The following is a 25,338-nucleotide window of genomic DNA, read 5'->3' as shown; positions in this document are numbered from 1 at the left end:
CAGGTCTTGCTTTCTTGTACTACTGTGTTAGTTTACACAAATATTCAATACCTGCACTCCCTTTTTCACCTTTTTCTCCCTTCCTGCCATCTCTACCATCTCTTCCTGGAAGACCAATGCGTCCATGTGGCCCTGGGGATCCGCTGGCTCCAGGGGGGCCAGCAGGGCCTGGCAGACCTGGGATGCTGCAGATATATCTGGTGTAGTAGTTTTCTCCTTTGGTCTGGCTTTGAAGAGGTTGTTCACTTGTGTAGATGGCAAAACTTGTAATGTACAGCAGCACAAACATCCTCAGATCTGGAGAAAAAAATTAGTCAGACACTCTACTCACATGAAAATGGCTCTGAATATGCAAATAAGTGTGACACTGTGATGCATTATACACAAGTAGAGGTGCAAACCTCAACCTGGAATTTATGCATTACCAAGATCCATGTAGGAAGCAAGGAGGAAAATCTGTCAGGTTGGAGCTTTTTCTGGGCACTGTACAAGTTGCTGTGTGACTTTCAAATAAGTAGCTGTAGACTGACATAGTGTAACTGGTGAATATCAGCTTTTTGGGGCCAAATGTTGACACGTGGAAAAATAATCTGGATTTTATCAATGCAAAGACCTTTGCATAGATTATTTTGCCTTTGGTCCCTATATAAGCTTCACAGATAAAAGCCCTCTTGCTGAAGGAGTTAGTCTGTGCTAGAGGCATGTGCCTGTAGTGAGGATAAAGGTTACACCTTCATTTCATTTTGAAATTTGCCCTTATGGTGGCAAATGAATCTCCAGCTTAAACAACTGCAGCAGAAACTTGCTGAAGCTGCAGAAAGGATGGTAGGCAGTTAGAGAGCTCCAGCTTTAGTGCCCCTTGGAAACAGCACAAATAAACACTTCACCCTAATCCTCAGGTGGGACTAGGCAGCTGCCCTGCCCTGCAGGGGATGGTGGGTGTGAATGGGCTGCTAACGTGTTGACTTTTTTAAGCCTGGCTTGGGCTGTCATATACAATGAACTGTGTCACAGTATCTTGCAAGAAAATTGGTTCAATCTTTATATATGGTATTTGGGTGTTTTCATAAACGATTGGGTGGAAATTGGATTTCTCTGTCCCACTGTATACTGGGATACTAAAGAAAAGTAACTGTAGAAACAGTGACATGATGAGTAATTGCAATACCTGATATACAAATGTGTCTTAAATTTAGTGTTGCATTAGTAGAGAGTCAATCATGGGTCAGGTGAGAACCTACAAGTCAAGCTGTTTTTTCTAGTTCCTTTGCTGTCTTCTCAGAAAATTTGTGTGGGTTTTTTTGTTGGAGCTGTCCATTCTGTCAGAGCTAATTTACAGCATTCGAGGAAATCAGAATCCACAGGTTTCTGTGGGGAGAAAAAGAAAAAATGGAATGGGTGATTGAGAAAAATATCTGTGAAATGCAGTCTATCTTTTTTTTACAGTGAATCATAGATTCATAGAACCATTAAGGTTGGAAAAGATCTTTATGATAAGATTATCAAGTCCAGCCATCCACCTAACATCATCACCATGTTCATCACTAAACAATGTAAAATCCACACATTCCTTGAACACTTCCAGAGATGGTGACTCCACTGCTTTCCTGGGCAGCCTGTTCCAATGCTACTCAACCCTTTCTGTGAAGACAGATTTCCTGCTACCCAGTCTAACCCTCCAGTGCCACAGTTTGACATTATTTCCTTTCACCCTGTCACTTGTTCCCTGGCAGAAGAGACTGACTCCCACCTGGCTTCAGGGAGTTGTAGAACATGATGAGGTCTCCCCCAGATCTCCAGGCTAAACACTCCCAGCTCCCTCAGCTGCTCCTCACAGCACCTGTGCTCCAGGCCCTTCATCAGCCCTGCTGCCCTTCCCTGGACAGGCTCCAGCACCTCAGTGTCTTTCTTGAAGAGGGATTCCAAGGCTGAACACAGGCTTCAAGGTGTGTCCTCACCAGTGCTCAGTACAGGGGGGGACAATCACTGTCCTGGTCCCACTGGCCACATTCTGATACTGCTGGTACAGGCCAGGTGCCATTGGCCTCCTTGGCCACCTGGGCACACACTGGCTCGTGTTCAGTCACTGTCACCAGCACCCCCAGGTCCTTTTCCACTGGGCAACTTTCCAGACACTGTGCCCCAGTCTGTGGCACTGCCTGGGGTTGCAGGACCTGGCACTTGACCTTGTAGAACCTCACACAACCATCCTCAGCCCACTGATCCAGCCTGTCCAGATCCCTCTGCAGAACCTTTTAAGCTAGAAATTGTTGTTCTCCCCTCTGTGATACTGGTTGGCATTAACTGATTTAAAACCACAAGCCATTACATTTTCTTGCAGTTCATGATATTTCAACTGGTATATGGGTGGCATGGTCAGATCTATTCAGCAAAGAAAAGATCAGCATATATGTATATACATGCACGTACACATACGCAGTCTTTATGAAGAATCTTTTATTTTACAGAGTGGAAAATTAGAAAATGTTATGGTTATCAGTGATAATGCAGAAAAAATATGAAAATATTATATTTGGAGAGAAACAAACAATGCTCCAAAATTCTCTTTAGTGATATGCATTTTGCTTTTTATTTTAGACATCTTGCATCAAATTGGCAGAAACTAAACTAATAATTTCGCTGTTATTTTATAAAGCCTTACCATACAGTCAGGCATAGCAGGCTGCACAAATGGATTAGCATATGAATGCTGAACATTACAGCAGAGCAGTGAATGATAACTCCAAGGCAGTTGTTAGCTACAAGACAAACTTCACAGTGACGTTTGCTCTGATGTACTACTGAGCAAGCTCAAATAAACCTCATGGATTTTCATGGGACTTAAATCAGGGACAAAAAAGCTCTGTGCAGAGAAAAAAACTTTAAACACTTAGCCAGGAGGGAACAGCTTGGAGGGACTTCATGCTTAAAGCTGCATATGCATTTTACACAAAGCTGATGGATAAGAAGCAGACATGACCTAAGGATCAAGGACTGGAAAAAAAATCCTGCCCTTTGCCAGATGAAAGTCTGAATCAGTAGGCTGGATATTCCCACACTGTGCTGCCTGTAAGCCAGGCAAAAACTATCTCAACGATTTCTAGTTTTGCCTGTGTTAAGGATATCTTACAAATCAGAGTAAAAACCTTCACACAGCTGCTCCTGTCACTGGCTGGCCAGTACCTTATTGATGTGTGAAGCTCTCTCCAGCTCCCAGACCTCCCCTGCTGTTCTTCTCATGTGCTGCAGGAAATTAATTGGTCTGGGACATGTATTTCTGAATAGACCATGGGAAAAATGTCATTTGGGGAAGGTGAGGGAAATGGGGTTGTTGAGATAGGGATGTGCCTTAGATGGCTGGGGCATTGTGTTTGGAGAACCAGTTTGGGATGGAGAAGGCATAGAGAACAATATACAGAGATTTCATCTACGTGTTGGGGGTCTTAAGGAGTGACAGAGCTGTGTGGATGAATGGTGGGAATGCAGTTAGGCAAACAGAGCTGGGCTTGGGAGAAAATTATGATAATGGTTCAGGTGATGATGTTAACAGACCTGAATTTATTCTTGGGGGGAACACAGAAAGCTGCTTCCAACAGTGGTAGCCAAAAAATGACATTTGGGAAACCATGTATTAAGCCAGAGAATCAGGAATTCTCTTGCCCTTTGAATTCAGACTCTTGGATTTCTTTGTACATAACAGTAATCATTTTATAAGGAGGGGGGATGCCTGTCTGTTATTGCAGTCTCTTGGAAAGAGACTCAAAGGGAATCTCCTCAGACCAAGGAAAGAAGGACAGTGTTGAACCCATGCCCCCTGTTTCCCAGTGAGTGCCCTTAAAAGCATCACTGAAAAGTTAAAGGTGAAAAAGAACATATGAGCATGGCTTTTGAAATTTCAGGTTGACTTAGGAGGCCAAAATCAGAGATTTCAGTTCACAGGGTTTTAAGAAGTTAGAGGGTATAATAGACTTCCCAGATCACTTTCTCAGGAGTCACCTATTGTTGTAGTTTTATTGTTGTAGTTAAATATTTGTTCACAGAGAGTTAACTGGGAGGCAGAACATGAATCATAAATAACACATTGTTCTTGGCTTCTGGTTATCCTTTTCAAAGATAAAAAACTTTTGTCCATAAACTGGGGTAGGAAACAAAGTCCTTTATATATGCCAAGTGATTTGTCTCCAGAGAAAAACAACATTTGAGGAGTTCAATGTATTTTTCCGAAAACTGAAAGCCAGAATAAGCACATGGTATTCTTCAGAACAATAACAGACATCTTCATCATAGCCACCACCAAAAATAATAATGAAAATGATATAATCTCAGAGTTAGAATAATGTTATTCCGCATTTAGGAAATGGCATTTCAGTAAGTTTCAAATCCTCTAGGTAGAGGAAGAATGCACGTCAAGGCATTCACTGGAAGATGATGGACGTGCTGATCAGTTCTAGTCATAGAATCATAGGATGGTCTGTGTTGGAAGGGACCTTTAAGATCATCTAGTTCCAGCCTCCCTGCTGTGGGCAGGGACACTTTTCACTAGACAAGTTTTCTCAGAATGGTTTCTGAAACAGATTTTCCAAGTGAGTTCTTAAAGTTATCTCATTCATTTAATACTGGAAAAACATGCAAAAAACTTTTCTGGACCTTGTTGCAGTCTGTTAAGGTGGCAGATCCAAAGAATCAAAAGCAGGTGGCCAGCAGGTCGAGGGAGGTGCTTATGCCTCTCTCCTCCACTCTTGTGAGATCCCATCTGGAATGCTTGTGCCCAAATCTGGGGTCTTCAGCGAGGAAGGACATGGACATGATGGAGCAGGTTCAGAGGAGATCACAAAGACAATCAAAGGTCTGGAGCACCTCTCCTCTGAAACCCACTGAGAGAGTCAGTACTTAAAGGTGGTACTTGTGAGAAAGATGGAGACAGACTGTTTAGTAGGGCCTGTTGCAATAGGACAAGGGGATATGGCATTAAACTAAAATAGGGTAGATTTAAAATAGACAGAAGTTAAAAATTTTTTATCCTGACGATGGCAAAACACTGGAACAGGTTGTCCAGAGAGGTGGTCAATGCCCCATCCCTGAAAACACTCAAGGCCAGGTTGAACAGGGCTCTAAGCAAAGAGATCTAGTTGAAGATGTGCCTGATGATTGCAGGGGGGTTGGACTAAATGGCTTTTAAAGGTCTCTTCCAACACAAACTGTTCTATAATTCTATGATCTCCCTTGAGAATATACTCTGTAAGTTAGATCCCCACTGAAGCCATGGCTCAGCAGAGGCTTTTCATCAAGACATTAGGAAATCTCATTTCATTACTGGTATACTCAGAGTATGTCACTAACATTTTTTTAAACTTAGAAATTCAGGGATTGTAAGAAATTCCCAGTTTTGAGACTTTCTGGTATATGATCTAATCTCACTTGTTCAACTATGTAGGGCTAATTCTAAAATTTATTAATTGGCATTGTTTTGAAACAAGCCTAGAAGATTTCCCATGAATCTGTTGTAAATAAAAACTGGGTCAAGTGCCAGTAGCCATTATTCACAAGCTACCCTGGCTATGTTCTTACTTTTGTCTTGCCTTGCTAGCTTTGAATTCACTTCCAATATGTACACACAGCTGTTTAGGCAGCAGAAGATGTGTTTTAACTTCCTTGTGCACAAAGACATAGATGAGAAATTGTGATACTTGTGGGCCCTTTCTGTCTGCAGCCCTGGCAATGGATTAGTGGTAAAGAGCAAGATGCTCTATATGTCCTTCAGCTTTCCAAATGCAAAGGCCCCAGATACCCCACATAGCTACCAGGAATCCTCACTGTGAGATGCACAGACCTTCCCCAACTCTCCCATCCAGGAGCTGTAGGGTAGGAGAAACAAAGTGAATAAGGAGGTAATAGGTCAGGATGAGAAGCAGAGAGACATCTTCAGCAATTCATTTGAAATCTCACTGGCTGTGCCAGTCTTTTCCCTCTCAAAACATGATCCACAAAAGTCAGCTGTGTCTCCATGCCTGAAGGGTTCAAACCTGCCATTCAATCTGCCAGCACCACTTACCTTTCTATAAGGCCTTAGAAACAGGTGCTTATGGTTTGGCATGCCACACTCAGCAGTTTCTTTGCTCTGTATGATTTTTATGCCATCAAAATGCGAGTCTTAATGATGGAATTTTTTTCCCATGGATTTTACAATGATCATCCTTCAGTTGGCCACAGCTTTATACACCTCCCAGCTTGTTTTGTGTTATGGGGGCTATGCTGAACTTCCAGAGCTTCACCTGTAACACCACACCTTACTCTAATGAATCAAGACCACAGCTGGCCATTACCACACTGCTTGGGTTACCTACACAGTCCAGCAATCTTCACAGGGCTTTGCACTGTTTTGTTTCCTTTGTGTAAGAAGGGGAAAGTGACCCGACAGTTTTTGAGCAGTTTGAACTTCTGACTCCCAGTACCAGAGCAGCTGATGGTGCCCAAAGGAATCAATCAGCCAGTGGGAAGGACCATTAGCTAAATATTTCTGAGAAAAAAATCCTTAAAGGCCTCATTAGCAGTGCTGACATGTAACAGTCTCACTCAAGTTTGCAGTCAGTCATGTTTGAACAATCTTCTTCATAACTATGTTGAATGTAGTCAGATTCTTCAACCATGTCTCAAGCCTTAAAAATCAAGTGCTTATAATCAAGGCCAGAAGTTTAGGATGCTTGATTTTCAAAGTATGAGAAGAGTGGGAGCAATTTTATTTCTCAGTGTCTGTCTTTAGACATAGTCTCTCCAGGTATTCCCCTTATTTGGAAGGTTGTTTTTCTGAAAAATGCCAGAGAGCTTGGTCAAGGTGTGTATTGGTGAGCTAGCTTGACTCAGCTGGTGGGAATTTTAACAAGAATGCTGGCAGGCAAAGCAGTTTCACTGCTAGCTGTACCAGAACACACAAATAAATACAACCTGACAGAATTTGTTTTGACAGAAAGCCAAGAAGTGAGGCCAGTTGCTTACAGCTGGCAAGTGACATGGAGACAATAGCATGTTTTCTTGCAGTGTAGAGAAAAATGGCCAGGATTTAACACTGGGAGACTCAGAATACGAGTGTACCTACACCTCAGGTACAGGATTATTTGACATGTATTCTCTATTTCCTTAAAATAAAATAGGAAAAAGAGACAGGAGCCATAATTTAGAAGCTGTATTCAGGGATGACCTAGAATTTGAAGGGTTGGTTATGAATCTGGACTGGAATACAGAATATGGAAGCATGTAGGCATCTAAAGATGTGGATAGATGCCAAGAGCAGTGTGCCCATCTCCTGTGAAAAGTCTTTCAATTCAAGCAGACTTCCTCCTCTTGGCTCCTCTCCAGCCCTTACCAGGAAAATTCCCATCTCCTGTCTTAGATCATTCTGCCTTGCCAACCTTGTGATGATAGAAGAGAAATAAAAAACAGGCTGGGTAAACCATGTTGGATGGTCTAGAAAGAGGAAAAACAGGGCACAAAAATAAAATGTCAAACTGCAAGGCCCATGGGGACAAATAAGAAGAAAAGTCACAGATTCTTGCCACAAGTCATGGGGACAGAGTTCCCCTGCCTCATACCTTGTGCTTGCTTGTGTTCCCACCTGGGCTTTGTGAATATATAGCTGAATATGCTGTAGTCCCTGGGCATGGCTTAATTCTCATGGCCTCAAGGTAAATGTTATTTATTAGATCATGGGCACCTCTGGAGATGGATTCTCCTTCACCCACTTGCTCCCTTGGTATAGCACATGGCACCAAAGAGCAGTGTTCACCATTTGAGAAGAAAAATGTGAAGAGAAGAAAGCTTCCAGACCCTCAAAAGGACACTCCTCCCCCAGCACATTGTTTCCTTCTGGAAGTTCATCAAATGATATCACCCTGGCACTGTGCCTTTCTGGGAACTGTGTGGAAAAGTAGGCATCCAGCCAGGGACTGCATTCTACACTGAACTAGGCAGAGACCAAAGGAGCAGTTTAAAGGCTTAGACTGCACTAAGCTGGTTGATTTTTCTGAAGCAAGTTGGGGAAGGTGCCCATAAACTTCTCTGTCAGGGGAGCTGTGCCCTGGGGCAGGGAGCAGCCCTGTTCAGCTGAGTGCCAGTCTCTTGTCCCTGTTCTGCTGTAAATGGAAGAGGATATCTGTCCATGGCTTGACATGTGTAATTTTTTTCAAAAACCGTCATAGTTAAGTTTTTAGGTGTACACCTGCAACAAACCAAGCTGATCGCTTTTCCATGAGGAAAACTGGAAATTTTTCCTACCTGGGCTGCACAGATGCTCAGGACAGCAGTGTGAGACCCAGGCTGTGCACACCTCACAGTGCTCAATGTGTTAGCAACCTGAGGACACATCAATGCTGGCAGCTTTCTTGCAGGACTACATCCACAGGGCACTGCAGTGCTCCCTGCAAGGTCTCCATCTTCTGACCCTTGGTGTAATGTTGGCTTGGTCAAGAGCAGCAACAACAGAGCTTCAAGAGACTGAAGTCAAACATGAGAGAGGTGATGGTGAATCTGAATCTCACAGAGGTGTGAGTGGCTGTGTCTCAGCACAAATGATAAATGTGTTTAAAGGTTAGGTTTTACTGTAGATTAGTGGTGCTTGAACTTCTGAAAGCCTGAGGCATTTTGAAATGGCATGAGAGCTTTGAAGCCTCCTGTGCTTTCAGAATGCCACCAACACTGGCTTGTGTCCCCAGCCTCTGGGACTGACAGGCTCTCGTGTCAACCCTGGTGGTCTCCATTTTGCTGCTCTGACTTGTCAGTAAAAACCTGGCTTGAAAATCAGCATACTTTCCTGACTCTGGCTGTTCTGAGAAAAGTCCTGTTCTCGTGGAGAGAGCCTACCTCAAAGCTATTACTTCAACAGTATTACTTCCATATTTATATTGGAACAGAAAAAGGAGAATTTGGCCTGGTTTAGTCACATGTGCAATTGTTATGGTTAGTGTCAGATTCAGGAGATTGGAGCCAGGAAGATATAAAAATAGAATAAAATTTATGTAATGTCTGCTTTTGGGTAATAACAGGTTTTTAAAGAATGCTTCTTCCTGATTAAATCAAACCTTTTATTTTCAGAGGGGTTGACCTTGTTGTGAGACAGAAGGGCATGCACATTAGAAAGACAGCTCTAAACAGTTTGGAGCTGTGAAATAAAATTCCATTTCAATTCAGTATGGTTTGATATTTTCTCACTGAAACAAAGGTTTCTGTTTCCATAGCAAAGCAGAAGGGACAATGCATCCTTGCTCCCAGCTGACCTGCCAGGGGTGCTGTCTGTACCCAAGCCTACCCTTGGTATCTCCAGCACCCAGCTGTACCCAGCACACTCAGGACCTGCACTTCTGCTTCCTGAGGCTGATGTTCTACAGCTCCATATCTTGTGCAGGTTATTGTGCTGGGCAAGGGCTGGCTGTTCCCTGGGGCTGGCAGAGGTGGAACTCACAGGGAACAGGGTGGCAAGGCAGGATCTCACCAGGCAGAGCCCATCCCCAGCAGGAACAGGGCACCCAAGGCCAGACCAGAAAATCAGCTTGTGGATGGGGGTCAGCTGGGCTGAAATGGGGTCCTGGACCATGGGCTGGGTAATGGGACACCCCAGGAGAGGCTGGCAGGGATTTCAGGGATGTCAGTCCCCACAGGGCTCTGGGAGGCTGCAGGTTCTACTTACTCAAAGAGGAAGAAAGCATTGTGTTCAGTCTACACATATGGAATTAACAGTTTTCAGAACAAGGCTTTCAAAGGTTGTTTAATTCCATATATGGATCTTTATGCCTCTCCCCACTGAGGCATTCACTGAGCCACGTAGACAACCTGTGTCCTTCAGAATTTTGTCTTGCTTTCATCTGTCTCCTAATGAGAACCATTTCAATGTTGGACTGTTTGGATTTGTAGAGTCTCAGTCCAGCTTGTTTAGAGTTTGTTTAGTACATGAATTGCCATGTACTGAGAAGTGACAAGCTTGCTTATTTGAAAAATTTTTTGGAATGTTCTTATAACACATTGTAAAAATCTAAAATCTGTTTTAAGAGCTCTTTCATGTTGAAATAACACTGACAATTTTTTTTTCTCTGTGTTTCTGATTTGGACTATTCAGGCAGGAAGTTTTAAATTTTCAAGTAAAAAGTTTATGAAGAAAATGGAAGTATTATGTCATTTATTTGTTTTCTAATTTGTACAAACTTTGAAAGTGAAACACTTGTGCTGTTCTATAGAACTCTGGAGGGTCTATCCACCTGTTTGGTAACTATTGTAGATTACTATATATCCTAGTCACAGTCTGTCCTGACAGTTCTTTTTGTAGAAAGAGTTTAATGAGGAGAGGAGAGGAGAGGAGAGGAGAGGAGAGGAGAGGAGAGGAGAGGAGAGGAGAGGAGAGGAGAGGAGAGGAGAGGAGAGGAGAGGAGAGGAGAGGAGAGGAGAGGAGAGGAGAGGAGAGGAGAGGAGAGGAGAGGGGTTTGTCTCTATTGTTTGACAGAAATTTGTCTGACACACATTCTCTTAGAAGAATGACAGTTTTTCTTGTGATATAATAACTTCAGTTTGATACACATAATTATTTGTCAGCCTGCTTCTGTATGTACTGAAATCAAATGCAAATCTCTCTTTTATTAATGGCATTTGATTAAATTCACAGAGAGGAAGAAAGAAAACAAAGCACAGAGTTTTCTTTCAGGAGATCTAATTTCTGTTCCTCGATCAGAAATGTCTATTCCATGGCAATTATTTAATCTTACATGATTCTATTTCTTCACCAGTAAAACAACAATATCAAAAACATCAGGGGTAATATTGCTCTGTTAATGTAAAAGCAGGTAATTCCAAAAGCACTTTGCAGATTTTGCTTTTCTTAAGTAATTGTGAAGTGCCATTTTGTATTTCAAATCAATTCTCTCATGGGAGATTAAAATGGATGAAGTCAGCATAATTCTTTCAGTTTTTTTCATTACAGTGCAGATGAGGTCTAGCATCTGATAACCAGTCATTTCTGACAGAAGGGGTTTTCTCACTTAAGTTCTTGCAACAACAATTGGTCTGGTTTCTTTTGAAATCCATCCTGTCTGGGAAGTGTTTGTTTCCTTGGGTTCCTCCAGGGAATAGCACAAAAATCTGCAGCTGTCAGTCAACATGCCACTCTTCAGTAGGAAAGTCTGGCCTTTGTCTGGTAAGGAGCAGGCTTTACTTTGCATGTGGTGGGATGTGATTTCAGCACAGTCTCCATGGGCCATAAGTGGGCATCCCCAGATGGTCTGAAGGTCACAGAGTGTTTAGCAACCAGTTAAATCTCATTTTCACTTTAATTTCCCCTGATCTCAGTCTGTCAACAAGTTCCACCTAACCTTGAATCGCAGAATGTTGGAGTCACCTTCGGCTGTCCCCAGCCCCGCTGCTCTGCCCCTCACTGATTGAGCTGCCAGTAGCAATAGCCCAGCTGGGGCCATCTGACCCCCCAGCAGCCCTGGTGTGCACAGCCAGGAGGGCTCCAGGGGGGCTGAGGGATGCCCTGTGCCTGGGGTACAGCTGGCACATCCTGCCACAGCCTCCCAGAGCTTCCCTTGGGCAAGGAGCAGACAGGACACATCCACAGCCTTGGGATGCAGCTGCAGTGCAAATACAACCCCAGGCACTGCTCTGTGCTGGGCTATGCCAAAATACATGTATTTGTTACAAAGAGAAGTGATTGTAGAGAATCCTCTTCACAATTCCATAATCAGTGAATAAAATTCTCTGTTATTGTCGTGTCCGGAGTTGTGCTCGAGTTTCTCTCAAGTGTCTCCAGATATAGTTTACAATGATGACAATAAATTCAGTGTTGTTTTGCAGTTGCAATCCCATGGCAGCAGATTGCCATGAGCCTTTTTCCATTTCAAACAGTGACCTTGATTTAAATTTATTTCTTAAGAAATTCTGGCAGGTTTGAGACAAACAGTATGCCAGAATCACTTCTAATGATCTGTCCCCCAGAAATGTCCTTACATAATTGTTAATACAAATAAAATATATATTAAAAAGAGGAGTCATGTAGGGCTTAGAGCATATCAGCTTCAAATTTCCATCAGGGTAAAGGGTTTTGCAATTTCCACTTTAATGGAAACCTACAGAGATTCAGAACATATTGACTTGCAAATAAAGTTGAAATACATAAAACATGGAGAAGCTTTCTCTTGCCTTGGTTAAAATGACCTTTCTTTCTTTCTATTTAAGTTTTATGGCATGGAATCAAGATGTAAAACTGAAAAAAATATTACAATTTAAAATCTTTCAGATCAGTTCAGGCAGTCACTTTTCCCTCAGCTGGGGCATATTTTCATCACAGCAAAACAAGTGTTTGTGGACATGTGTGTATGAGCACACATATCCTTACATTTACCAGCCAAAGCAGTCCTATTTTCACTTAGCTTTTCTTCAATACCCTGGAGCATGGTGGATACATTTAATGTAAAATATGTTATTAAAGATTTTTTTCTATTTGACTTTGACTGATAGAATTAATTTTCTTTAATTCAGATCTATTCTCTGGTGGCCTAAATTACAATGCACTTAGATTTGTTTCTAGCTGATAAACTGTAACCTGACATGCAATAAATATTTTGTTGGTTTTATCTTTGTTTTAGTTATCTTCAATGGGCTCTGCAAAAAGTTCTAGTTTGATATTTTTGATTTTCTTTATTGCTTAAATTACCCTGTCTTGGACAGGTATTTGCAGTTGAAAACTCTCTTATGCTCAAAAGTCATGTCTTTCCTGCTTAGAATTCTCCTTTTCTACCTGTGAGGTGCTGTGATTTCTTATGAGTCTTCTATTTTTCCTCTGTCTTTGGAAAAGTTTGGAGGTATGTCTGTTCAAATATCTGCATATTTGTACAGACACTGTAAAGTTAAAAAATATAGGTCTCATAAATTTATCAGCTCATGGGAAAGAATATCAAAACACTTCATTTGGAGACAATTTTCTTGCCATGGCTGCTCTTTTATAGTTTTTTATCCATTCTGCTTATTTTGTTAATGCAGGAAACTGGGTCTCTGCAGAAGTTCATAAGCCACTGCTGTTCCTTCTCAATAAAATTAATTGGTGTCCCAACTTTTTCTCTTGGGGCAATTAAGAAATCATCTGTAACAGTAATTTCATTCTGTCTCTGGTTTGGGATGCATGTCACCTCTGAAGGACTCTGGTAAATATGATCAGGAGCCCTTCTGGCCCTGCACCCTGGCTGGGGCAGTGTCCTGCTGCAGGCTCTTGCACCACTCCCAGGGATGTGGGCAGCACAGAGATGCTTGCACGAGGTTATCTGCCTGTTCCCCTCCAGCTGAGGCCTTCCAAACTGAGATGCTGCTGAGTCCTTGCTTTCTTGTCAGCCTTGCTGGACTCTTCATCCATAAACTTGGAAGGAGCTTAAACTTTGGCTTTTCTCATAACTGGTAAATTTGTAAAATTAATTATTCACAGAATGCATTTGTTTCCCTTAAACCTTTTTGTACCCATTAAATTGTTTTAACTAATAATTTCATTCAGTTCCTTCTATTTCTTGCTTTAAGAGACAGTGATTAATCTGCTCATTAGTATGTTCTCTTTCTCAGAACAGTACAAGATCATGACAGCCACAGCTTTTTCTTTGTTTTGTATTATAAATTTACAATTTAAAATTCTAGTCATTATATGGTCCACCAAATTGTAAGAGCTGTTTTCCTGTGGTGTATTAACATTAGTAAGCAAGATTGTGAATGACACACAAGAGCAGTTTTCATGTTATGTCCTTAGGTCAGCATAAACCCATCATCTCTAACAAAAAGGCTGCAAAAAATGCAGCTGCCTGAATTGTGTCATCTGGCCTCTGCCCACTGTAGCAATTGTCATTCTGCTAGACTTAAAAGCCAAGGAAAGTCGTATATATAATGTTTTTCTAGGTGAAATCTGTGGCTCTTATAGGAAGAAAAAAACCCCCTTTGAGTTCATCAAAGCTGCATAAACTGTGTGCTAGCTACAAACAGCTCAAAGGACAGCCTTTCAAATACTCTACAAAACACTGCTTTCATTGGCACACTTTTAACAAAACAATCATGATTTCTTAATACAGATGTGTCTCATTATTATTCAAAACCTGGTTTGTTTATTTATCTGTTTTAACCTCAGACTGTCAGATTGTCCAGGCCCTGGTTTTGCTCCTCAGGAGTAGCCAGCTGTTCACAGTGTGTGACTGGTGGCTGCATGTCACAGCCACAGGGCTGGCTGGTTCCAGGGTGGTGACACTGCCATTGCCTCTCAGGGTGGCTTTCCCTCTCCTCCTCCTCCTTCTCCTGCTGTGCTGCCAGCACTGAGCTCCCCTCTCTGTGCTGAGCCCCTGGCACTGCTGAGCTCTCCTAGCAGGGGCCCAAAAGTCAAAATCTGTCCTGCTCCCAACAGGCATGTGGGGAAAAGACCCTTTCCCCCTTTGTTCCCTGTCTATTGGGATGTGGATTCCCCTGTGTTTTTTGCTTTAATTGCTAGACATGAGGCTGAAGGTGAGGGGAAAGGACAGACAGCAGCATGGGAAGGAAGCCCAGGAGCAGCCAGGGCCACCTTGGTGCGCTTCTGTTCCTCCAGAACTTTTGTTCTTCCATGCCCATATGGGACAGAAAAAGGCACCTGTCCAAAAAGTTGGAATGTTAGCAGGAAGGTGGCAATGAGAAGGCTCCTTTCCTCTGTGGGATGCTATAGCTGGCTGAGTTAAAAGATGGTTGGGGAAAGTCCTTAAATGGAAATCTCAGACATGGAACTTGCTTTTCCTGCCAGAAATCTGGCAGAAGTAGAGTGTTTGTTGTGGAGAATGTTGAAGTTGTGGTGAGCCCAGATGTCACAGTCACTTCTCCCTGTTTGGAGCCTGTCTTCAGCCCTTGGCAGGGCTGCAGTAGGCCAGCAGTTACAGAGGAAGAACCTGATGGAAGGCCACAGGATGTAGGGCATAGCCCCAAGCCTCATGCACTGTCGCTGCCTCCCCTTCAGCTGTGGCTCCTGAAGATGAGTCCTCTCTTCTAAGCCCTGGAAACTGAGCTGCTGTGCAAATGGTACCACTTGTACAGAAGAAAGCACAGCCAAAACAGCCTCCTCTCCAGAGACCCTTGGCTGTGGAGGGGCAGCAATGACTCACCCTTGGCTATTAGCAAATACGGTGGGTTTGGCAAAAAAAGGGATCCCATTACCCAAAGGAGTTGTTCTGCTTTGGAGTTTGATCTTGAAGCTGTAAGATCTCTTTTTTCTACAATTTTTTAGACCTTCCATGTTTCTGCCTTGTTGCTGTGTGCTGCAGGCCCAGAAGCACCAAGAGCTGGGAGCTGCTGGGGCAGCCAAGATCTGTGTGCAGTGGGTGGCACAGACACAACACTGGGGCTGCTCTCCCCTGAGTGCACATGGGCAGCAGCTCAGCTTGCCTTTGGAATCTGAGAGGGAAAAGTCAACGTAGCAAGAGGTTGTGCAAGTGTCCCTGGGGTGAACAAACAGGGGGTTTGTGCTCTAGCCTGGAGGAGTGTCTGTGTTCCAAGGGTGAGCAGCAGACAGGCTCACCCAGGAGCAGCAGGACATGGCTGAGGCTCCTCAGCCTCCTCACCTGCAAGGGCAGCTGAAATCACAGGGGCCAGATGGAGGCTTTGTGCTGCATCCCTCTTGCCCAGGAACTTGCACCATGTCCCAGACACAGCAGACAGCCCAGGAATGCTGGGGTCTCTGTCTGACTGTGTGCATGCCTGATTACCATCCTGGTCTAGTCAGAATAGCAGGACAAGGCCAAGGGCACATGAAGTCTGATAAGACCATTTGAAGAGTTACCAATGCTATTCTCTCCATGAAAACAACAGACATTTTTTGAAGGGCATCTGTTCCCTTCATTGCTTGCCTCTTGCTATGGCCTGTCTGGTCTTTATCCTGCTGGATAACACAGCTCCAGTATAACAGGGGATTTCATTGCTCATGGTCTTCCCTCATTCTGATTTACTTTTATCACAGGCTAAACTTGTAAACCTTTGACTCCTGTTTACAAATAGACAGACTGGATAATATTAGCAAATATAAACAGTCCTCTCCATGAAAATCCTATTTTAAACACAGATTTTGTAAAGACCAATTTTATCTCTACCATCTGTAGCTAGTTAAAATTCCAATTATTTTTTCTTAAAAAGGATTTGGATAGTAAGCATGAGATACATTAAAACTAACATAAACTGTAGCTTTTTATTAGGAGTTTAGAAAAGAATCTAACCAAGACCTGGGTTATCTGCAACCTTGAAATAGTGCTGAAAAAGCAATGGTGCTTTCAGTTCTCATAGGTGATATTTTTCCTCTTCTTTTAAACTCCATGATATATTTTTCTAATGTTTATCCTCAAACTTGCATTTGTTTATCTTCAGATAATTTATTAGATGAATGCCAGATCCTTGGTTGACATTTTAATTAATCTAGAATCAGTCAGTTTATTTTTATTTGGCCCTGGAAGCTGGAATAAGGAGTTAAATAAACTAAGGATACAGTCAGTCTGTCAGTGCAAAAACCTGTGTACCAATTTAAAATGTAACTATCCCTCTTCAGTTTGTTGCTGCCATTCTGTCTGTCTGCTGGGGCTCCCTTAGTTTGTAGATCTGCCACTTCCATGAGCTGTTTAACCCATCTGGCACTGCATTAAATCACCAGGATTCTTTGCTGTGAAGGGGAAAATGGGAGCCAGAAGGGTAAGGGAAGGCTTCCCAGTGGTAGATGACTGACCAAGGCACAGTGCCATGTAACCCTGTAACTCCTGAGCTCCTTGGCCCCAGCAGGATCAGTGTTGGAGCTCTGGGCTTTGCCCTGCTGCAGGCTCACATTCCCCACTGTCCCTCTGCAGGTGTGGCCACCTTGAGCAGGAGATCTCAGGTGGCACCTTCACATGCACCTCATCAGGATTCACCTGATGTATTTGTCAAAGAAAGGTCTAGGATTCTGGCATGGCTGAGGCATCATCCTTTCCTTTTGACCACTTTGCAACTGGGGCAGGTGAAAACGATTTTTATCCATTGCCTTTGTCTGCTGGGTGAATGGGAGCCAAAGAGCTAAAAGCATCCAGATGGGTGCTTGTGCTGGTCTAATTAAATCAGTTTTGAAACATCTCTTTAGGCTGTGGACAGATGTTCTGTTTGTAGAGAGCTATGCCAGATGAAGATTACAAGCCACACTGCTGGAGGTTGTTGCCCTCACAGCTCTGCTGGCACAGCCATCCCAGATCCTCCTCAGCTTCCACAGGGTGCAGACATGCACTCGGGGCTGGGGACAGGAGAGGTCACTACCTGCCTGCCCACGCTGGCCTCCTGGGCACAGTCAGCTCTGCTGGGCGCTCCAAATGCATCTCTGGCCTCTTTCAGTCAAAATTAGTGCAGTGGGAACCACAGAGCTCTGGTTCATTGTGTCTGTCAGGGAGTGGGGAGCCTGACTAGCCAGGGGACAGTGTGGGAACACAGGGGACAGGCTGGGGTTGGCACAGCTGGATCTGGAGAATGGATTTGCAGCTTTCCTGTGCTGGGATGGGAGCAGGAACCTGTCCCACTGCTGGTGATGGTGCGTGGTCTCTGGGTGGGGAGCTCTGGAGAATGGCAGGGACTCAAAGTCTTTGGACTGCTCATTTACCAAGGTGCTGGCATTGGCTTGAGCTAGAGCTGTGGGGATGCTGAAGGATTGTCAAGGGCAGTCCAATCCAAACACGGAAGCTTTTCTCATCAAGCTGTTTTATTTTTACCAAATGTGTTAATGTGTGTCCAGACAAAGCATGAAACAATGTTGACCAAGTCTGGTGAGCTGCTTAGCTTCATTGGGCCAAAACTATCTCAGCAGATAGTACTGGACTTTCTGTGTAACACAAAGGTCAACTGTGAAAAATAAACACATTTTGTTTATTGCTTTTTGTATCTTAAACTCTATCTGCATTAAGAACTATCATATTTCTTCTCATGACTACTCTCAGTTAGAATGTGTTAGGTTGAAAGCAACTTAAATCCCTTACAAAAGGCGTCTTCCGCTAAAATGTAGGAAAAATGTCACTATTGCTTATGGTGCTGTCTGGCTTTCCTTAACTCTGAGAGGCACTTTTTAATTCAGTATATATGGTGCAGTCCTTCCTCACTGCCCTTGCTAGAGAATTATTTCTTTTGATTGTGCTTTTAAAGATCATGGCTATATGCAGAAATCAGTCCCTATCTGTGTTTTTTCAGAAGTTAATCAAAAAGATGGCTGAAAACAACCCTAGATCTAAGTCCCATGCCTGAGGTCCTCTCTGAGAGTTGCTTGTCCTCCCTGAAGGTGTCCAGCCCAGTGGAGCAGCCAGCTCCCTTCTCCAAGGCACCTTGGTTGTGTCCTTCTCCTCAGGAAACAAATTAGTAATATTCTGTGTATACTGGTTGCTTCCTCAGTCCCCACAGTTTCCTTCCCACTCTCCAAGCAGTGAAGATTTGCCACTTCCATGAGCTGTTTAAGCCATCTGTTCCCTATTCAGTGTTCCCTATTCCATAGAAACACAGCATATAGGTAAGTTGAGAGCAGTCCTGAGAATATCCATTTACTTATCTCTTTTTTCAGACCACTTCTTACTGCAGCTTTCCAGAGTTTTAGCAGCTCCCAGCCATCCAAGTGAAACAGCAGCAACAGGAGCAGCAAAAGGAAAAGAGGCAAAAGCAGCCCTGACAGGGGCAGGGGCTGTCAGAGCAGGAGAAGGAGCTGTGGCACTGGTGCTGGGTGGCACAGTGGGGCAGAGCCTGGCATTTGATTTTCTGCAACCACTAGATGGCACAAAAAATGCTGCTGTAGCATCAGCTTGTTCCTGGAAAATTACTTAAGTGTCAGGCTCATGCTGTGGTTAAAGGGGATTCTTATGTCCCTTTAATTCAGAGGCACATTTTAATGTTTCTCTTAGATGCCAGAATGTATTGGTTGGAGTCATCCTGTTGAGTGGAAATTAATCTTAACAGCAAAATCCAGCTTCAAATATCAAGCACTGCTGGAGTCAGTGCCATTCACAGGTGGAGAGTAGCACAGCAGAAGATGAGGGGAAGGGAGGTTGCTCTGCTAATTGCATTACAGAGCCAGGCACGAAGAAAAATCATCAGTTCTTGTCCTAGGGCTGATAACAATTCTCCTTTTAGCTTTGGGCAAATCACATAATCCTCTTCATTTCTCTATTTCCATATGGAGGGCAATGATTTCCTGCCCTGCAGTGATACCAGAGGAGTTAATTAATACTCATAAAGCACAAACAGAGAGAAGAAAAGCACTTACAACTATTGTAAGCTACTTGCAAGGGAGAGATGTCCTGGTCTGTCCATCCTGCACCGTCCTGCCATTGCTGAGACACTGTGATGGTTATAATATGATGATAGAGTATGGAAAAATATGAAACATAATGAAAGAAATACTTGTGTTTGCAGTGTAATTCATGATGGAAATTTCACATTGAGTGAAAACAGCCTTGCTGCTGCTCTCCAAAGCCCTCTGAGACAAAGAAAGAGCCTGATGCTGAGGGATGGTGACTTGCATGACCTGGCCCCCACCCACAGTCCAGCTTGTCTCCAGCTGAGGGGAAGAATCTGTGGTTCAGTTGTTAATTGGTAATTAAAGCTCCCAGGTACTCAAAGAGCTTTGCAGCCACTGTGAAGGCGACCAGCTCTGTGACAGGAGCTGGTGCTACACTTCTCACTACAAGAGACACATGCAGCTCCTGAAGCAGGTCCAGAGGAAGGAAACAAAGATGATGAAGGGATTGGAGCATCTCTCTTCTGAAGAAAGGCTGAGGGAGCTGGGCCTGTTCAGCCTTGAGAAGACACAACTGGGAGGGGAGCTCACCCATGTCTGTCAGTGTGTGAAGGGAGGGTGGCAGGAGGATGGAGCCAGGCTCTGCCAGTGCTGCCAAGCAACAGGACAAGATGCAATGAGCAGAAATTGATGCCCAGGAAGTTCCATCTGAATATGAGGAAGAATTTCTGTACTGTGACAGTGACCAAGTGCCAGAACAGATTGCCCAGAGAGGTTGTGGAATCTCCTTCTCAAAGTAGTCTGGACACAATCCTGAATAATGTGCTCTAGGGAATCCTGATTAAGCAGGGGGATTGGACTGGGGGACCTCCCATCCAGCCTTGCTCATTCTGTGATTCTGTAACATCTCTTGTACATCCTCAGGATCAAGACCTTTGGTGATTTTACCACTGAAATATGCAATCCATGCATAATGCATATGCATAATGACTTCTGATAGCCCAGACCATAAACTAAGACATTTCTGAACACTATTAGGAGCTAAGTGAAAAGCATAAGGATTCCATTGTAAATCATCAGCAACTGGGAAAATCTCACCACAGCAGTTGATATGACTGTTGTGCTCATGAGGTAACATATTTCCTTTTCTCTTTATTGAGTGTAGTGGATATGGATCTAGGAGAGACAAAGGATTTTACAGGGTATACAGGGAACTACTTTTCATGATTTACAAAGAAAGGGTTTAAAGGTTCAGATAAGGACAGTACTGAAAAAAGGGAATTTGGCATGATGTCCCTGCGAAAACAAAGAACAATTATATGCAAGCATACTTCATGCACTGATTTCACTGCCAATGAAAAGAGACTGACCGTGTCTTCCCATAATCACAGAGGGTATTTATGGCATAAATGTAATTTTTGGTTTATCTGAAACTGAGTTTTATCAGCTGTCCTTTAGCAAACTGAGAAATCAGGCTGTGAATGAGAGAGACATGAAAACTGTCAGACCAATAAAAACCCAACAAAACAAATGATTACTGATTGGGCTTGAAGAAAGCTGAGAAAAACTATTTTTATATAAAAAAAGAAGACACTGAAGGGCTGTAACTGCAGTGCTAAACTGATTTCTAATCACCCACAAGAGTATTGTCTTTGTTTTTCCAGTGATAAATTTAGTTTTTCCGCTTGTCTCAACTGCACATTTTAGTGATGGTCTTGGAGATTTTTCAGTTTCCATTAATGATTTTAAACAGTAAATAAAATGATCTTGGCAACCTGTGGGAGAGCTGATGCAGCAGATAGAAGATGTTTTAGATAGAAGGGGTTTATCTGTGTTCTCTCTGAAGCCATGCTGTGCCCAGGTGATGCAAGCACCTCACAGCCTCAGGAGTATCCAGGAGTTCTTCACACGGAGCAGCAGATCCAGAGGTGTTTCCTTAGCTTGTTTCATGGCTGTGCTCCTGCTGTGGTGCCCCTGTGCCTGGGTGTCCCTGGCTGAGGTTCATTACCCTTTGTGAAGCAGGGCTTGTAGGGCAGCCCCTGTCCCCTGTAGTGACGAGCCCGTTGTGTTTGTGTGGGCTCAGCAGACCCAGCACGTGCTGTGCACCCTTGCTGCCAGCCCAAGGCAGGACAGATCTGCAGTGTTCATGCACCAGGTGAGGGCTGAGAAGGCCCTTGGGTCTCCTGTAGGAGCCTGCTGTGGTAGGGGAGGTGTGGCAGGAGGGAGACAAGGAGCAAGGGCAGGCTGGTGCTGCCTCGAGGGCTATTGCATGGTCCCTTTGGGAGTGGACTGAGTCAGGCTGATGCAGGCATTTAATTATGCTGCCACTAAATTATCCCCAGAGCTGAATACCCTGCTGTGGAAAAAGTATCTTGAGTTCCAGCTTTGAATGTTAGCATTATAATCATAATCCTTTGGGACCCATGGCTTGCCCTCCCTCATAGCCAGGTGTTGCTCCCACTCACCAAGTGAGTGCAGTGCTCTCCTTCTGGCCAGAGACTGCTTGAGGCAGTTAGCCATCATGGAAACCTGCAGAAAGTGTTTTATTGTCCTAAATAACCCCCTTTTATATAGGAAATATACAGTAACAAACACAGCAACAGTACTGACTTCTAGCTCTTAGCACCATTTTCTTCCAAATAACCAGCCTTCAGAAACTGGGAGTTTTTTATACACTGAAATCTTAGTATGTTGCTACTCCTCTAAATGGATCAAGATGTATCTCAAACAATAATAAAGCAATAGTAAATTATAGATCATTTTAGTTTAAAAAAATTATCAAGATGGGATTGAAAGTTAGAGAAATTAAATGAAAGGGAAGAAAGACACCATAAAGAAGCACAAGCACTTGACAAACAGCTATTAGACTTGAGAGATGCCCTTATTCTTGCTGCTCAGGGAATGGACTTATTTTTCCCACGAAGAACATTCACAATACCTTATTTAGTAATATTTCAAGAAGCTTTTTTAGCATCTGGCATTGAGTGCAGTTGTTGCAATGCTCTGGCAGCTTGCTACACTGTAAAGCTAACGCATTAGCATATTACAGAGATGAAAATAAATTGGAGAAGACTCATGAAATCTTCAGTGCAAGGTGCAGCTCCTGTTACATCCAGCTCCATGGAGGATTCATGCTGTAATGCTTTTCTTCTGCTTTCTACTCCTGTGAGAGCACAGGCAGTTTTTCAATTTTTTTTCTTTTAAGGTGAAAGGGTCATCAACTTCAAGTACATTGGACATTTTACAATGCGTCACTAAGTGGGGGTAGTGATGGGAATCAAGTGATACATGGGCACTGGTATGGTTTATAGGCTTATGCAAGCTATAAGGACAGAATCTGGCTTGGATCAGATGTGCAGTATTTTATGAATCATCTTTAATGGCATGAGTAGAATTGGATAGAGCCTAATAATAGACCTAGAACATTTTTCTATTTGAGTTTGCTACAAAAATTGCTATGCAGCTGATCTTTAAGTGAAACAGTTTTCCTTAACAGTTTTTAAATACCATCCTGGATGGTGTTAACAAGGTCAATGCTGAGATTCAATAATTACTATCAACATTTCTTATAACAGGCTAAAATATCTTTTTCACGAAGGAGATGGATAAAATGAATTTGGTTCATGGCATAATTTTTGGATGTTATAAATTCTTTTTCCTTCAAAACTCTACATGAAATGAGAACTCTACATGTTTTCAAATACAATAATGCATTCTGGAGTTAAAAAGACAAGACTCAGAAAGTCTAAGCTGACAGCAAAATACTATGACCAATAAAATGAGAAGTGTGGAATACTTCACAAAGTTCACTACAGACTTTGGAATTGCTTCCCATTCTTATGGCCAAGGTATACAATGAATACAGCAATAATCACAGAAGACCAAAAGAGAGTGCATGGAAGTAGTGAAGCAAGAAAATGCATTTTTAAATAGTCCTCATTGTTATTGAACACTTAATCAGCATTCAGATAGGTTTTAACACACTGCATATATTGTCCATGTCCATTGGGATGTGATTTAAAATCAGTGGACTCAGCTATGTTCTCATTAGCACTGGTGTAAATCCAGAGAAAATCATCAGACTGTATCATGGTCATTTCCAGTTTTTCAGGCAGTAACCAAATAGAAATTGGTCCATGTTCCTTGATTCTCTTGTATACTCTTTTGTTTAAGAATTACTCATAAGTAAATCAACAAAAATATCATGCCCACTGCATCTTCTCCACTTTTTAATAGGACAAAAAACCAACACCACAATGTTTTTCCCTTATGTACGTTCTTAGTAGACCACCTGTCAGTGTGAAAATTACTGAGTACTACCAGCCTCAAGGATCCTAGGAAAAAATAAGCTGGTGGGTCTGGGGAGCAGAGGAAGAGTAACTGAAATCTGAAGATATCTGCAACCCAAAGGAATGCCTTGTGGTGTGGGAAGTGACACAAAAGTGTTTGATCATGGTCAGCTTGAAAGTAAGGAGTGTGAAAGATGTAAAATGAGAAGCAACTCTCATTGGAGGTCTCCAAGGGCCAGAAACTGGGGTAAATGAAGTGGCAGAAGCAGGAAATATTGTTCATAATTACAAAAACCAAATCCTATCCTGGCCAAGCCCCATTTGTCTGCCTCCAAGTTCTGCTGTCCAACTTGCACATTGCTGCATTTTAGTGTGACAATGCATGCAAAGAGACCAGGCTGGGGATAGCTAAACTCTCCTTCTCCCTACCAGTGAAACACTCAGGAATCTGATGTACAAGTAGTTAATTTATCCTGTTTCACAGAAAACACTCAGCCTTCATTGGGCACCTGTGGAGCAGCCTCACCATTGCCCTGCTGTGTGAGTGGCCATGCAGTGGTGCCCAGGAGTGTGGTGGGTGAGACACACAGGAGGGAAAGCACAGTCCAGATGTGAATCAGACCCTACAGGAACAGCCTGGCTGAGCAGCTGCAGGCAGTCATGGACCTTTTTACCATGGATTTCATTTCTGTGGATCTGCTCCACTGTCAGCAACTGGTAATGGCAAAGCAAAGATGCTGTTAAAGCCCAGACCGGGTAGAAGAGCTTTGCATTCCTAAATGATTGGATCAAAAAGTAGAGCATAAGCCCTATAGGCAACAAGCCTGGCCCAAGGTTTATTTTTACTGTGTGAATTAAAGCCCTGGAATGTCCTGAATTAATTCCAGAAGAGTTAACACTCTCACACCTCTCAGCCTGGCCAGGCACCCAGTGCCGTGGGTACAGGCTGTATCCTCATTTTCCTTATATTTCAGTTACCAAAACAGCCATATATTTCTAGTCTTTTTTTAGCTCAGCATTCCTTTGGAGCCTTCTTCAATTATTGTTCCCATACCTTTTACTTCTCCTTCCCCTTCCTTGTTTATTCCTGTTCCTAGGAACTTTCCCTTCTCCTCTGCCACCCAGCTCGTGGCGCTGACTGGCCCCCAGCCTGCTGCAAGTGGGTCCATGTCAGCCCAGATGGACAATTTCTCTTTCCAGTCTTCATCTTTTGGTTGTTCACTTGGGGCAGCATTGCCTTGCACTACCTCCAGAGTCAGACACGCTGTTTTTGCTGCCCAGAGCAGAGCTAAGCAGCTGACAGACATGAGAGAAGACATTGTACTGACAAAAGGCAGCACTGCTGGCAGCTTCCTGCTTATAAACTCCCTGGAAGAGTTCAGAGAAAATGGGAAATGCTTGTAGAAACAAAACTTATTTACTATAATCTGCTTTTAGCTTATCTTCTAAAAATGTGCTCTTTTACCGAGGCTCACTTTAACCAAGATCCCACTGCTGAGCAACCACAGTCACCTCTTCTCATGCAGCTTTTGAAACTTTTGCAAGATGGTAGGACAGACCATGTTGCATTTTATACTGGGTTTTCTTATGCTCCTTTCTGATGAAAAAACTAAGAAGCCACTACTGGAAAACTCCTTAAGTTTTATGACTTTTCCAAGACCTGCTGTCACAGCATTCATTTTTTTTTCCAGTCAACACCACTTTGGCAAGAGAACAGATTAAGACAAATCCTGCTGCCCTGTAGACATCCACATTTCTTCTTTATCCCATATGTTCTCTCCAAAATGTTCCAGTTCTTTTTCTAAAATT

At 43.1% G+C, this 25,338-nt stretch overlaps 1 protein-coding gene across 3 annotated transcripts in view; it reads right to left on the bottom strand.

The window, feature by feature from the left end:
• The window catches only part of C1QTNF7 (C1q and TNF related 7), a 53,546-nt gene that overhangs the window by 4,774 nt on the left and 23,434 nt on the right, over nt 1-25,338 (bottom strand). For 2 of the 3 annotated variants that reach the window (XM_071447315.1, XM_071447316.1), the window contains exons 2-3: nt 1,169-1,368; nt 52-297 (exon numbers count right to left, since the gene is read on the bottom strand). In XM_071447315.1, coding sequence (XP_071303416.1) covers nt 52-289 — 238 coding nt within the window. In that variant the 5' untranslated portion in view covers nt 290-297; nt 1,169-1,368. The remainder of the gene's footprint in view (nt 1-51; nt 298-1,168; nt 1,369-25,338) is intronic. The other variant, XM_071447317.1, reaches the window with a different exon arrangement.

This window comes from Agelaius tricolor, unplaced genomic scaffold (assembly GCF_023055355.1).
Source record: "Agelaius tricolor isolate 1412-34295 unplaced genomic scaffold, bAgeTri1.0.p SCAF_24, whole genome shotgun sequence".
Taxonomy (NCBI): Eukaryota; Metazoa; Chordata; class Aves; order Passeriformes; family Icteridae; genus Agelaius; species Agelaius tricolor.
The sequence above is the reverse complement of the archived record's forward strand: the minus strand, read 5'-3'. Positions and strand labels throughout refer to the sequence as shown.